Source organism: Myotis myotis, unplaced genomic scaffold, assembly GCF_014108235.1.
Source record: "Myotis myotis isolate mMyoMyo1 unplaced genomic scaffold, mMyoMyo1.p scaffold_m19_p_7, whole genome shotgun sequence".
Taxonomy (NCBI): Eukaryota; Metazoa; Chordata; class Mammalia; order Chiroptera; family Vespertilionidae; genus Myotis; species Myotis myotis.
The window spans coordinates 14,037,802-14,051,442 of NW_023416379.1; the positions used below are offsets into that span (position 1 = coordinate 14,037,802).

Genomic DNA, 13,641 nt, shown 5'->3' on the forward strand with positions numbered 1-13,641 from the left:
CAATGATGTCCCCTAATGAGAAAACATAGGCTGGACCAATCATATTTCCTCATTTTGTATTTTAAATGAATGTACTAAAAAATATTTTCCAGCGTATAGCAAATTAGTGCAAAGCAAATACTGAAAACTAGAGAGTCATGTTCATGCTAGAACCCATCAATGTGCTGAAGTCTACTAAAGTTCCTATTCTTTCTGGGACCTACTTATTTGCCTGTACCTGCATGGATGCCAACATTCATATTCTCTATAGTAAACCTGAATATACATTGCAACTAATATATTCCAAGTCCAATAAATTCAGTGGCTTACCTTAACTAATGAGTCGGGTATATTCACTTGAAGAATTCCTAATTATATCAGACATTATGTTAGTCCAGTGGTCGGCAAACTGCAGCCCCTTGAGTGTGGCTCTTCCACAAAATACCATGTGCAGGCGCGCACGTACAGCATGACTGAAACTTCGTGGCCACACTCAAGGGGCCAAGGAGCCGCATGTGGCTTGCGAGCCACAGTTTGCCGACCACTCTGTTAGTGTATTTCATACTAGATATCTTTTTTTGAGCGACTTCTCTGCCTAAAATACTTTCCTTCTCTCATAAAAACACAGTTTTCAGAGGCAACCAATCGATGTCAAAAGAAAATAAGAAATTAAAGATGTTAAAGACACAAACAATTTCTATGGTTTAAGATTCAAGAACACATTTCTCAGGTCTGGTATATGGTTTATATTTACAACATTATTTATATTATGGCATTTTATTAAATTAAGCTGTATTAGGTATTCTATTTGTTTCTTCTCTATTTTGTTTTCTGAAAGTTGACTGACTGTAAGACCATCAAAATAATTTATCATATCCTCTTAATTTCCCAGAATTCCATACTTTGCACCGCATTCACATAAATGCTTAATGTTTTCTGAATAAGCAATGAATAATGAATACATGGATGGGTGAGCAATTGCCCAGTCCATTGAGAGAGATGAAACCAATAAAAACACTACATAACACAGACATGGAAAGACAAAAACATTTAGCTTAATTTCTTTTTTCTTTTTTTTTGTTTGTTTTTTATTTTGTTTTTTAGAGAAAGAGAGCATACACTCTATGGTGTCTCTTCTTCTTTTTTGAATATGTTTTTTTATTGATTTTTATAGAGAAGGGAGGAGAGACAGAAACATCAATGAGAGAGAAACATTAATCAGTTGCCTCCTGCACACCCCCTACTGGGGATTAAGCCCACAACCCAGGTATGTGCCCTGATCAGGAATCAAAGTGGTGATCTCTTGTTCATGGGTCAATGCTCAACCACTGAGCCACACTAGCCAGGCAACTTTTAACTTATTGATAAGCTCATTGATAAACTTTGAGTCATTCCCCAGAAGCTGAAGTCACAAAAGAGGAGGAATATATTACAGACAACAGTACTAGTAGTGGTACCAGTTCTGCCACTTGTTAAATATGACCTTTAACAAGTCACTCCTCCTTTGAGCCTCAGTTGTGAGGATTACATTACATGATGTGAAGAAACATACTGTACAAATTGTAGAGAGACATACAAATGTTAGGAACCAGGATGTTTATAAGCTTTTATCCTCAAGTGACATTAGTTCTTCATATAAAACAGAGCTGGCTCTTCAGAAAAACAATCACATTTCCAAAGGCTATAAAATTGCCATTAAAACAAATAATAAAACATTCACAAGATTTATTAGATTTAAAACACAAATAGCTTTTTAATAGAACAACTTATCTTTGTCCTTACAACCATCAGCTCTAAGCCTAACTAGAAAAAAAAAATTTTAAGATGTTATATATATTTTTCTCCCATATTGTCTAATAAATCAATTGACTACATAAACTATAATTTAACAATAAATAAAAATCTCTTGGCATAAAGTACATTCATATGTGGAAAAATTGTATAATAAAATAATTTTTAAATATATCAAATTTAGAAATAAAACCCCATTGAATAGTCACTAATACCCAACTAAGAGACTTTTTCTCTTTAGTAAATAATACCAACCTTAGTTCCTTTCATTAAATTATGAATAGGCTGAAGAAGTGCCTCAACCACAGGTTTGTTACATAAGCATTCGATTGCACATTCTTTTTGGTCACAGAGTATCTGTAGAACTTCAGTCACCATTGCTGCAGGAGAGTAATTCTCTGTAATGGAAGAAGTATTTTTTTAAATTAAACCTTTTGACATTAAATGCTTAATATATCTTTTAGTTATGGATTAGCTATTACCATTCCAAAAAAAGTTCAACATCAAGATTAAACAGTTTGAAAAAAATCACACAATACAATGCCCAAAGGATGATGTAATACCAAATTGTAACCTAAAACTTAAGGAGATATCATCTAGCTTAACGTATCTTCAAGTTAATAAAAAGTGAGTAAATTACAAAATATGAATGCCAAAAGACAACAATATAAGATCACTCACTGTTTGACATTAAATCATTGCTTGACAGCAAGGATGGGGTTAGAAGCAAATTTAGAGCTTTTCTCCTCCTGGAAAATACTTTCTCTTTTATTATTATATGCTAGAGGCCCGGTGCACAAAAATTTGTGCACTCGGGAGGGATGGGGGTCCCTCAGCCCGGCCTGTGCCCTCTCACAGTCTGGGACCCCTCATGGGATGACCACCTGCTGGCTTAGGCCCACTCCCCAGGGGATTGGGCCTAAAATGGTAATCAGACATCCCTCTGGCAGCCCGGCAGCCCTCAGGGGATGTCCACTTGCCAGAGGGGAGCAGGCCTAAACTGCAGTCGGACATCCTTAGCGCTGCTGAGGAGGCAGGAGAGGCTCCCACCACCACCGCTGTACTGGCAGCCATCAGCCTGGCTTGTGGCTGAGCAGAGCTCCTCCCATGTGAGAGCGCCTTGACCACCAGAGGACAGCTTCTGCATTGAGCGTCTGCCCCCTGGTGGTCAGTGTGTGTCATAGTGATCAGTCATTCCCAGTCCTTCTTCTGTTTCCATATTACCCATTTACTATATAGGATAGAGGCCTGGTGCACGGGCGGGGGCTGGCTGGTTTGCCCTGAAGGGTGTCCCAGATCAGGGTGGGGGTCCTGCTTGGGTGCCTGGCCAGCTTGGATGATGGGATGATGGCTGTTTGCAGCTGGTCACACCCCCTTCAGGGTGGGGGTCCCGCTTGGGTGCCTGGCCAGCCTGGATGAGGGGCTGATGGCTGTTTGCAGCTGGTCACACACCCTTCAGGGTGGGGGTCCCTACTGGGGTGCCTGGCCAGTCTGGGTGAGGGGCTGAGGGCTGTTTTGAGGCTGGTGGGCGACTGAAGTTCCCAGCCTCTCCTTTTTTCTTTTCGCTTTTTTTTTATTCTGGGATTAATTTACCTTCTATAGCTGTCACTGGAGCTGAGAGCAGGCTCCAGCTCTGAGGTCGTTGCCGGCTGAAAGCAGGTACCTGGGTTTGTTTAGATTCTATAATTGAAACTCTGTTGCCATCACTGGCCGCTCTAAGCTCTGAGGCCGAGCTGGCTGACATCAGGTTTCTGGGGTTTGTTTAGGTTCTATAATTGCAACATTGTTTCATCCGGAGCTCAGAGCTGAGCTGCCACAGGTGGGGAACGTTGACTTCCTCCATCACTGGAGTAAGCAAGCCTCATGTTCATGTTCGCTTCAGCTGCCTGGCTGCCAGCTACCATCTTGGCTGGCAGTTAATTTGCATATCTCGCTGATTAGCCAATGGGAAGGGTAGCGAAGTTATGGTTAATTACCATGTTTCTCTATTATTAGATAGGATAATATTACATGTATTCAGGAGTTGATTCTGGTAGAAAATTAGTCATTAAGGTAAAATAATGGCCAAAAAGAAGGGTGCAGAGAGGAGAAACTTTCCTGTAGACTATTATATTCTTGTGGTACCATAAAACCAGTGAAATGAGTGAGTATTTTTTAAATTTTTCTTTTAAAATACAGTACACATGAATGTAACATGAGAAATGGTCATTAAAATAAATGTGATATTTTTAGTTTCATAAAGTAAAGAATTTTCTTATTATTTGACCTAATCTAGTACAAAAATAGTGTTTTACATGAAGAAACTAAGGAACCAAAGTTAGCAGTTCACAATTGTCCTAGAAAGATACAATCCTATATAATAAAACCCTAATACGCAAATTGACCAAATGGTGAAACGACCAGTCGCTATGATGCGCACTGACCACCAGGGGGCAGATGCTCAACGCAGGAGCTGCCCCCCGGTGGTCAGTGCGCTCCCACAGGGGGAGCGCCGCTCAACCAGAAGCTAGGCTCACAGTTGGTGAGCGCAGCAGCGGCGGAGAGAGCCTCTCCCGCCTCCACAGCAGCGCTAAGGACCGTGGGGAGTGGGCCTAACGGGCAGGCGGACATCTCCCAAAGGGTCCTGGACTGTGAGAGGGTGCAGGCCGGGCTGAGGGACTCCATCCCCCACAGTGCACAAATGTCGTGCACTGGGCCTCTAGTATTAAAATAATACCAATGATCTAAATTTGTTATAATATTCAATACTCCATGAACACACTAAGACTTCAAGTTAATACTTAACAAAAAGAAAATGTAAAAGGAAAGTGAAGTAATTTTTTCCAACCATCTCTAGATGAGAAACACTGTTTGCAATGAGAGTGATTATTGATGAGCATATGGCCATCATTCATCCATCCAATTATCTATTATTTTTGAGTGTCTACTGTATGCCAGACACTATGCTAAACATTGTAGACAGGAGTAAATAAGATTAAAAACAGTTCACTATGCCCTGGCCAGTGTGGCTCAGTTGGTGGGGTGTCATCCCATGCACCAAGAAGTCACAGGTTCAATTCCCAGTTAGGGCACATGCCCAGATTACAACTTGATTCCCAGGCCTGCAGGAGGCAGCCCATCAATGATTCTCTCTCATCATTGATTTCTCTCTCTCTCTCTCCCCCCACCCCTTTCTTCCTTGCTCTCTAAAAAGAAATAAAAATATTTTGTAAAAGCCAACTAAATGGTACACCAAGACAGTAAAAACTGTTATACAAAGAAGAAAATTTTTATCATAAAGGAAGCACAATATGTTGTAGGAGCATAGAGCAGGGCAACCTAGCCTAGTACTTTATAGATGTAAATGCTGTAAAGGCAGAATGAAGTCTGAGAACCATTGTTAGGACTAACAAGCTATTATAACTGCACATATATATACTACATCTATCAATTATATATGGTCCAAACCATTTTTTTCTATGATTCAGTTGAGTTCCTCTCAGAATCTGTGCCAGAATTTCTAGAGTAACTTCCAGGTTTAGGACACTATGAGCCTATGGATTATGAGGGTGTTCAGATAAAGTATTGGAAATTTTCATTGATATTAAAAGGAAAAATCATGTTATTTTTTAAATGTTAATATTTAAAATGGTTTTTAAATATTAACCACTATCAGCCATTTTACTAAAAAACATAAAGGTGTGATGTTGGGGTTGTTTGGTTTTATTCTCTAGTAAGAAGAAAAGATCCTGAAGTTTTGGGTGTGAGCTAAAACAAGTAAGATAATCAAAACATCTAGGAATATATAAAGAATAAAAAATTTAAATAAAATATACATATATGTATCAGTGCCTATCAATGAATCGTCCCTTAATAGCATTTCTTAAGAACATCTTAATCTTAATAAACAACATTAAAGTTCCCAGCAAAATTGATTTTAAACAAAAAGGCAGTAGATTAGAAACATCTTAAAACATCAATGAAAAAATTTAAATTTCATGGTTTACTTCCAGGACCAATGTAACTTATTATGAATAATACTGCATCTTAGGAAACCTCTCAACTGAACTAGGCCAATCACTCAAAATATCTAGACAATAGAATATTTACATATTTCCTAGATGTAAATATTTAAAATATTTTAATATTTTAAAATAGAAGCACAATTACCTAAATGTGCAGCTGATGTCATCTTTGGACAACTTGGTGAGTAATAGATAAGTTGGATGAACAGAACCAGAAGATCTGTAAGGGATACTGAATCTTCAAAAAGAAACAGAAAATAATTATTTTGTAGCACAGACTTACAAGTTAAAAAAATTTAACTGAGCTTCCTATTCTGAATTTTCACAGAGCCTGTGGTATAATAAGGGAGAAGGGGGCTATAATCCAAGAAAGAAGACTCCAGAATAACAAATTAAACATAGTAAATTAAAAGACAGCAAGTAATGCAGTAGTTTCTTTAGTGACAGTGAAGTCTTGCTATTTATGTTAGACAAATCAGTTAATACAAACGTACCAGAGGAAGATCTACCAATCTGATCAGGACTGTCTTATTTTATTCAATTAGGAGCAATAGAATTCAGCTCAATGTGTTGGTCCAGCTAACTTATCTAAATAACACTGTAGAATGGAGGTCAGAAAACATTTTTTGAAACAGATAGTAACTATTTTAGACTTTGTGGTCAAATAGTATCTCGCATAAATAATTCTGATCTTGACAATATGTAAGTGAACAATTGTGACCATTTTCCAATAAGACTTTATGTATACCACAGTTGGTATTTACATATTTTTCTCATGTCACAAAATATTCTGTTTACTTTTTGCAATAACTTAAGAACATAGAAACCATTCTTGGCTCACAAGCCATATAAAACGATGTACCAGTTTTGGCCCAATTGCTATAGTTTACCAACCACTGCTACAGAATCTTCATCTAAAAAAATTCTGGTGAAACTTAAAAGTAAATGTTGACCTATGCTAATACAGTAAAATAGATTTCTCAAAACTGAGTTTATAGAAGACCTATGATACCTGATAGGCCAAAATGTAAATGTTAAAAGTCAATAAAGTGCTAAATAAATAACAGATGATAGACATAAACTTCAGTTAAATATCTGTAATAACATCACAAGTATATATTAATCTTTCTATTTTTATAGTTTAACAATATCCTATTAAATGGCATCTCTTCTCTTCAAAGTCAGTTCTCTACTGAGTGACCAGTATGCCTAGAATTATACTACCACAGAAAATAAAAGAGCAATATGTAAAATTGTTTTTTCAAGGAGCTCACAATCAGCCTAAAAAGATTTAGGTAAGTAAAACAAGGAAACAGTACAAAAATGTGTTCAAAATGAAGATACACTAACAAGCTTGGCAAACTCTAACCACTATGGTCTAATTTTCTTACAAGCTAGAAGTGTTTGTTTGTTTTTTAATTTTTAAAGATATGTAAAATGTGTCAGATGTCCCCAAAACCATGGCCAGATTAAATGATTTCCTAGGGGGAGTCACAAGATTCAAAATATAGCTGTATTCCTAGCTATGATTTTTTACAGCAAAAGGATACAAAGCAAAATCAAAAGAGAAAACGTGCATAAGGTGAGTCTGGAAGAAACCAGGTACAAGGGTCGAAGGGTCCTCTCCCAGTGAAATCCACAGAGTACACTCAATTCTTCCAGCAACGAGTGTGACCACACACATAAAATGCTGTCCACCAGGGAAGCTTATTAGAGACTCAGTGCCCAAGGGGTTTATTGGGAGTTAATCACCCAGCATCCTCTGCCTAGTCCATACCAGGACTCCAGACACTCAGAAGGAAGGCAGATACTCGGCATAAACCACACTGTGTACACAAACAGTGAACCAGTTCTGGGAATAGCGAGATATCCAAGTTCCCAGTTGCCAGCCAAGGTCCAACCTTGCAAGAGGTCTTTCTAAGGATAGCAATCTTGAGACAACTATGTGTATACACACACGCACACGCACACGCACACAGAATATGCAACACAGAAAATATGTGGCCCACAAAACCTAAAATATTTACTGCTGGAGGCTAAGTCCAGCGGGTAATAAATGCGAGAAGTCCTCAAAAGGTTGAATGGACATATTCAGCAGGGCTGAAAATCTGCATATTGTTACCTGCTGCTGGAACAGCCGACGGCATTTCCCTATCTTTTCCTGTTTATCTGCTGCTGTTAGGCATTTCCCCCAACCTGATCATCTTTTCCTATTTACCAAATTTTACCTGTGATATGCCTGCTTGCATTCCTAAAGGGCCAATGTGTTTTCCAGTAAATAAAAAGGACATGGGTCCGGAGATTCAGAGAGCTCAGTCACTAGAGCTAAGCCTCCCCTCGCTCCCCCAAAAGGCCTTCCAAATTTATATTTCTTGTCTAGTTTATTCATTCATATGCAGCCCTTCTCCAGATTCCTGAACCCTTGCAGCGGAAAGACTGCGGCAATTTACTATCTGGCATGTTACAGAAAAAGTTTGCTGATCTTTATACTATATTCCTAGTATAGACTTAAAGTTTTAAGGGAGGTAAAGAAGATAATGAATAGCATGTGCTGAAGTTTGATGGAGAAAACGTTAAAAAAGGGAATTAAGGAAACAATAACATAGTAAAATATCAAATGATGCAAGGCTTTGCAGTTTATAAAACAGTGCTCTCAAACCTCACGCTTGTTATCACAAAAATTCTGTGAGCCCAGCCACACGGACATCATTATTCAATTATTCCCAATAAAGAAAATGAAACTACAGTTAAGTGATTAGCCCAAAAGATCACTGCCAGTTTCTAGGGAACCAGAACTTAAAATGATAATATAGATAAGTTCTAAATTCATCTTTGTAGTTCTAAATCCAGAACTGGGTAGCGCACTTAGTATGTGTAGGATTTTGAAAGACAGGATGAAATAAGGTAAGTATGAAAGGATGAATAGAAAAAAGCAAAACAAACAAAAAAAACCTACACATGAAAGAAAAAGTACATGCTGGAAAAGGACAGAAATGTAAAAGGTATGCTAAGTACCATAGAAGAGACCATATGCCATCTCCAAGTTCTAATGATCCACAGTACATTAATCTTACCATATATGGGCATACTCATTTATCCTGATTGTACATACCTTTTCTATTCCTCAGCTTTATGGGAAACAACTTTCTGCCTTGTGTATAGATCAATAATCTTCCCAAAAGGCACAATGAGTGGATGAAATAAATATATTGTAATTCTTGCCCTGAGTAGTAGAAAGTTTTCAGTTTGTTCCCTTAAGAGAGAAGCAAACAATTACATTTATTTTAATGACATTATATTTTATAGTACCTGTCATCATTCCCTTCTAAACATTAAACAAGTTTGCAGTCTATAATGTAGACATTTGGTATAAATTTTAAAAAATCACTTTCTTTTCTTTCTTCATTTAAATTCTTTATTGTTGAAAGTATTACATACTCCCCCATTGACCTCTCCCTGGCCGCTCCCCGCCCCCCAGCAAATGCCCTCCCCACTACTGTCTGTATTCATCAGTTATGCTTATCTGCATGCATACAAGTCCTTTGGTTGTAAAAATCATTTTCTTGCTATTTCTTAAGATCCCTTGACACCTGACTCTCTGGAGAAAAGCATTCCTATAAAACTTAACTATACACAGAGCGTTCATTCTAAAACAAAGAAAGAAAAAAAGCCCAAGTTTGTCAGACTTATATCATCAAGAAAGCCTTCAAGAATAAGTTAAAGGAGGGAAGAAATCAATAGAAAACATCAGTTAGTGTTTAATTCTACCAATTAATAGTCAATGCTACAGAAGTTCCTATTATAACCTTGTTAGCAAATGAAACGAGTCTCTGAAATACAGAAACCCTCTAATACATTTATTATTCATTCACCATACACTCAAGATCTACTGAGTACCTGTTTTATACAAGATCTTGAACTATTTGCCGGTGTCAAAAACCATTAAGAAGCATTAAACTGGGCTTCCAATTCAGAGTACAGCAAGTAGTCTGGAATAGCCAGAGAATAAGGAGGACAAGTGGGAAAGACAAGAGGATAGCAGGTATCAGGGCAAAGCACAGAAGATTTAACTGCAGAAGCAACAGAGGCCTTACTGAGAGGCAATTGGGATGATATGAAAGGGTTTTAAGCAGAAAAGTATCAAATATGCATGTGAAAAACTGACTCTGATGGCAACATAAAAGGTAAATGGAAGAAGGTCAAGGCTTGAAATAAGATTCATCCCCAAAAAATCATGAATAAAAGCATCAGCAAGAAGAATGGAGAAGAGCAGGTAGATAAAAATAAATGTTTAAGAAAAGAAAATCAATATGCCTTAGAGCGGACTGTATGTGAAATATTAAAGAATAAAAAAATGTTCAAGTTCCTAACTCAAATATCTGTGTACGTGGTGAATTTGTCTTCTACTTAAGTAATTCTAAAGGGGGACAATAAAAACAGGTCTAAAAAGAGAAAAAAAGTTATTTCAGTCCTCAATATTTTAATATTGGAAGCCAATGGAGCATCCCGGTAGTTACAATATAAATATATAATATTTGAAGCCACGAGAGTGAATGGCTCTCCCAAGAGAGAATAGGTAGACTAAGGTGAGAAAAGAACAAAGGGCAAAACTTTTGTGAGTACAAACACATAAAGGAAAGAAAAGAACCTTTCAAGTGACTAAGAATTTGTTGGGTAAGAATGAGAAAATCCAAAAAAGAATGGTACCAGGAAGAGAAGGGAAAGGAAGGATCAAAAGACCAATGTTGTAAAATGAGGACAGGTAAGAGGGGGAACTGATGATGGGAAGGTCATGGGGTGGCAGAAATAGAAGACTCATTTTTATGGCTAAAAGGTGAGTAAGGAAAAAAAAAGGTGAATAAGAGGTAAAGAAATGTGGCCTGGGTATATAAAGAATAAAGAGTTTTCTCTGAAGGGAAGCAGAGATAAGGTACATGTGAACGGGCTCGGTTTTTTATGTGAAAGACCTACAAGGAGGTCTAGAGGATGCAGGGGAAGGAGCCAATGCACAGGGAGACACAGTAACAAGGAAAGCAATGTCCCGGTTTTAAACCAAAAGCCAAGAACAGGAACAAAGTCAAGAACAGACGGAGACCAATCTGGAACGGAAGGATACCCTCCATTGTAGCCCAGAGAAAGGAGATATTGATAAGGGCATACAAACATGTGTTTGCATGCGTAGAAGCAGGATACGTGGGGAATTCATATTTGCAAAGTTCCATTTTTCTTAGTGAAGTAGGATGCAAGGTCTTCTCTTAAGAGAAAAGAGGGTAGGGAAAAGGCACAGGGCTTGACGAGACTGGTGAAGGCTTGCAATAGCTATCATGAAACAATGAAAAAAGAACATCTAAGAGGATCCCAAGTAACAGGAAGAGAGCAGCTGTGCTTAGAAAAATATATGCGCACTATCAATTTACAACACAAATGCTCTCTGCTCAATTTCCTAAGGACCAGAGAAGATGGAAGCTTGGACTGAGCTGAAGTTGGGAAACTGGAGGCAGGAAACTCTGAAAGAAAATAAAGAGCAAAAATTTTGAAAGAAATGGCAGAAGAAAGCAGTGAAGCACCCTGAGGAAAAGGAAAGAAAAGCCACTAAGGGCTGGTAGAATGGTGGTGGGGGTGAGGGTCGGGGGGGGGGGGGGGGGGGGGGGCGGAGTAAAGCACTGGATAAAAACATTTTAATATCAAGAAATTAGAAAAATCTATAAATTTATAAATGAGATATTTACATAAACTTATCTACCCTTTTGTTTTTTATCTTTTTCTTCCTCTTACATAATAAACTCTGGCTTCTGTATTTTCTCCTCCGCTATGCAACACTGGCTTTTGAAGCCCATTAATTATTGGTTTTTAACCATTTTTCTTGCTTGAGTTAGATGAAGAATTTATCCAGGGATTAAAAAAAAAAAAAAGGTATCTTCATATAATCAAAGAACTTATTCTTTAATACTTAGAGAACTGACAAAATAAAATAGCAGAATGAGAAATACCTAATTCACATGGCAGGTTGTGTGATGTAAGCAAAAGAGCAATAAAAATACAAATTAGGAAGATAATCTTTTGTGAAAATTTTAAAATAAAGTTTATTCTTTCACAATAAATAAGATATATATTCGTGTAAAGGATGTGGATAGGGGCAGTAGGAGTAGGAATAGCAAAGCTACATAAGCACTGATATGCAGAAGAATCTGACTGCCCTAGCCGGTTTGGCTCAGTGGATGGAGCGTCAGCCTGCGGACCAAAGGGCCCCAGTTTCAATTCTGGTGAAGGGAATGTACCTTGCTTGCAGGCTCCTTCTTGGCCTGGGCTCTGGTCAGGGTTCATGCAGGAGGCAACCAATCAATGTGTTTTTCTCACATCAATGTTTCTCTTCCACTCTCCCTACAAACCAATGGAAAAATATCCTCTGGTGAGGATTAACAAAATAAAATAAAATAAAATAAAAAAGAATCTGACTGTAAAAGATTCATTTTAATCACTAATTAGAGCTAAAATTTAGATAGAGAAATTAGGGCCAGATTATAAATTATCTAGGCTATAATAGCTCAGTCTGGGGATAATCAGAGAAGAATCACAGGGTGGGGTGAGTTGTCTAATAATAAAACAATATTTTATAAAATGTTCTTCCTACTAAAATGTGTAAGTGACAATTAAATGACTGATACACTAGAGAAAAAATGAGCAGTATATTATTGCAGTATAACATATTAGGACATAAACTCTAGTATAAATTGAAGAACTGCCTTTGGTAAGAAACAGCATGATGATACATTAATTTCAAATGTAGACAGGTTATAAAAAAACATCATTATACTATATATTTTAAATTTGTGAAAATATTTTACATTAGCAAAAGTGATAGAATTTTACCATGCTACTAACAACTATTAAAAAAAAAAATAAGAGTTACTACTAAGCTATTTTAAACTGTACCATTTTTTAAAGTACAGGACAAAGAAAACTATACTTACCACAATGCTTTGACTGTCCCACAATCTCATTGGTTTTCAAAGTCTCACATAACTCAAAGTACTGAACACACTGCTGAACTGCTGCAGTTACCTAATAAAATAATAGCTTATTAATTATAGAAATGTGCAGCCTACAAGTCCTGGTATGTGCTAGGCAGAGGGTGCCAACGTAACCAACTCCAGTTTTAAAAAATGGGCAGAGTCTTTAATGAGTTTCTTTGGTAGACAACATTTCATATGCGCTGTCACAATTTGGTACTGGGAAAAGGACATGGAAGCTTATGCTTGGTACCCTCCAGGCTTCACCAAGTGAGCCTTTTCCCTATGCCAATTTTGCTTTGTATCCTCTTTCGGTTATAAATCATAGCTGGGATTATGACTATATGCTGAGTCCTATGAGTCTTCCCAGAAAATCATCAAATCTGGGGGTGGTCATGGGGATCCCTTCCCATATTTATCTATCTCCTCCAAATCAAACTTTAGAGATTCAGATCAATAATATAAAACTGTCTCCTAAAAATCTGAATTTCAAATTAGGTATAAGCAAATCTAAAATCTTTCCAACTCCCCTATTTTTCTCTTACTTTGTTACTTATCTCCATGAATGACATTAGTCACTCAATTAAGTCTTCACTCAGCCCCCATTCAAAAAACCAAGTTCTTTAAATCCTGCATTCTAAATATGGTACTCCTGAGTCCCTCCATCCATCCCAATTCACTCCGTTAAGAGCCCTAACTCATGTTTTTATCATTTTTTGCTTGGATTACTGAGAAGACTCTTCTTAATCTTTTTGCTTCAACACTTCTCCCCTATCTCCACTTAGCACCTTAAACCCATTTTCCAAATATTCCAAGGCCTTACTATGATGTTACTTCAGTACTTAAAAACCTACCAG

At 37.4% G+C, this 13,641-nt stretch overlaps 1 protein-coding gene across 2 annotated transcripts in view; it reads right to left on the reverse strand.

Annotated features, from left to right (window-relative positions):
- TBC1D32 (TBC1 domain family member 32) overlaps positions 1-13,641 on the reverse strand; it is a 118,316-nt gene that overhangs the window by 80,466 nt on the left and 24,209 nt on the right. For both annotated transcript variants that reach the window (XM_036317911.1, XM_036317912.1), the window contains exons 11-14: positions 12,746-12,836; positions 8,887-9,027; positions 5,920-6,012; positions 2,026-2,168 (exon numbers count right to left, since the gene is read on the reverse strand). In XM_036317911.1, coding sequence (XP_036173804.1) covers positions 2,026-2,168; positions 5,920-6,012; positions 8,887-9,027; positions 12,746-12,836 — 468 coding nt within the window. The remainder of the gene's footprint in view (positions 1-2,025; positions 2,169-5,919; positions 6,013-8,886; positions 9,028-12,745; positions 12,837-13,641) is intronic.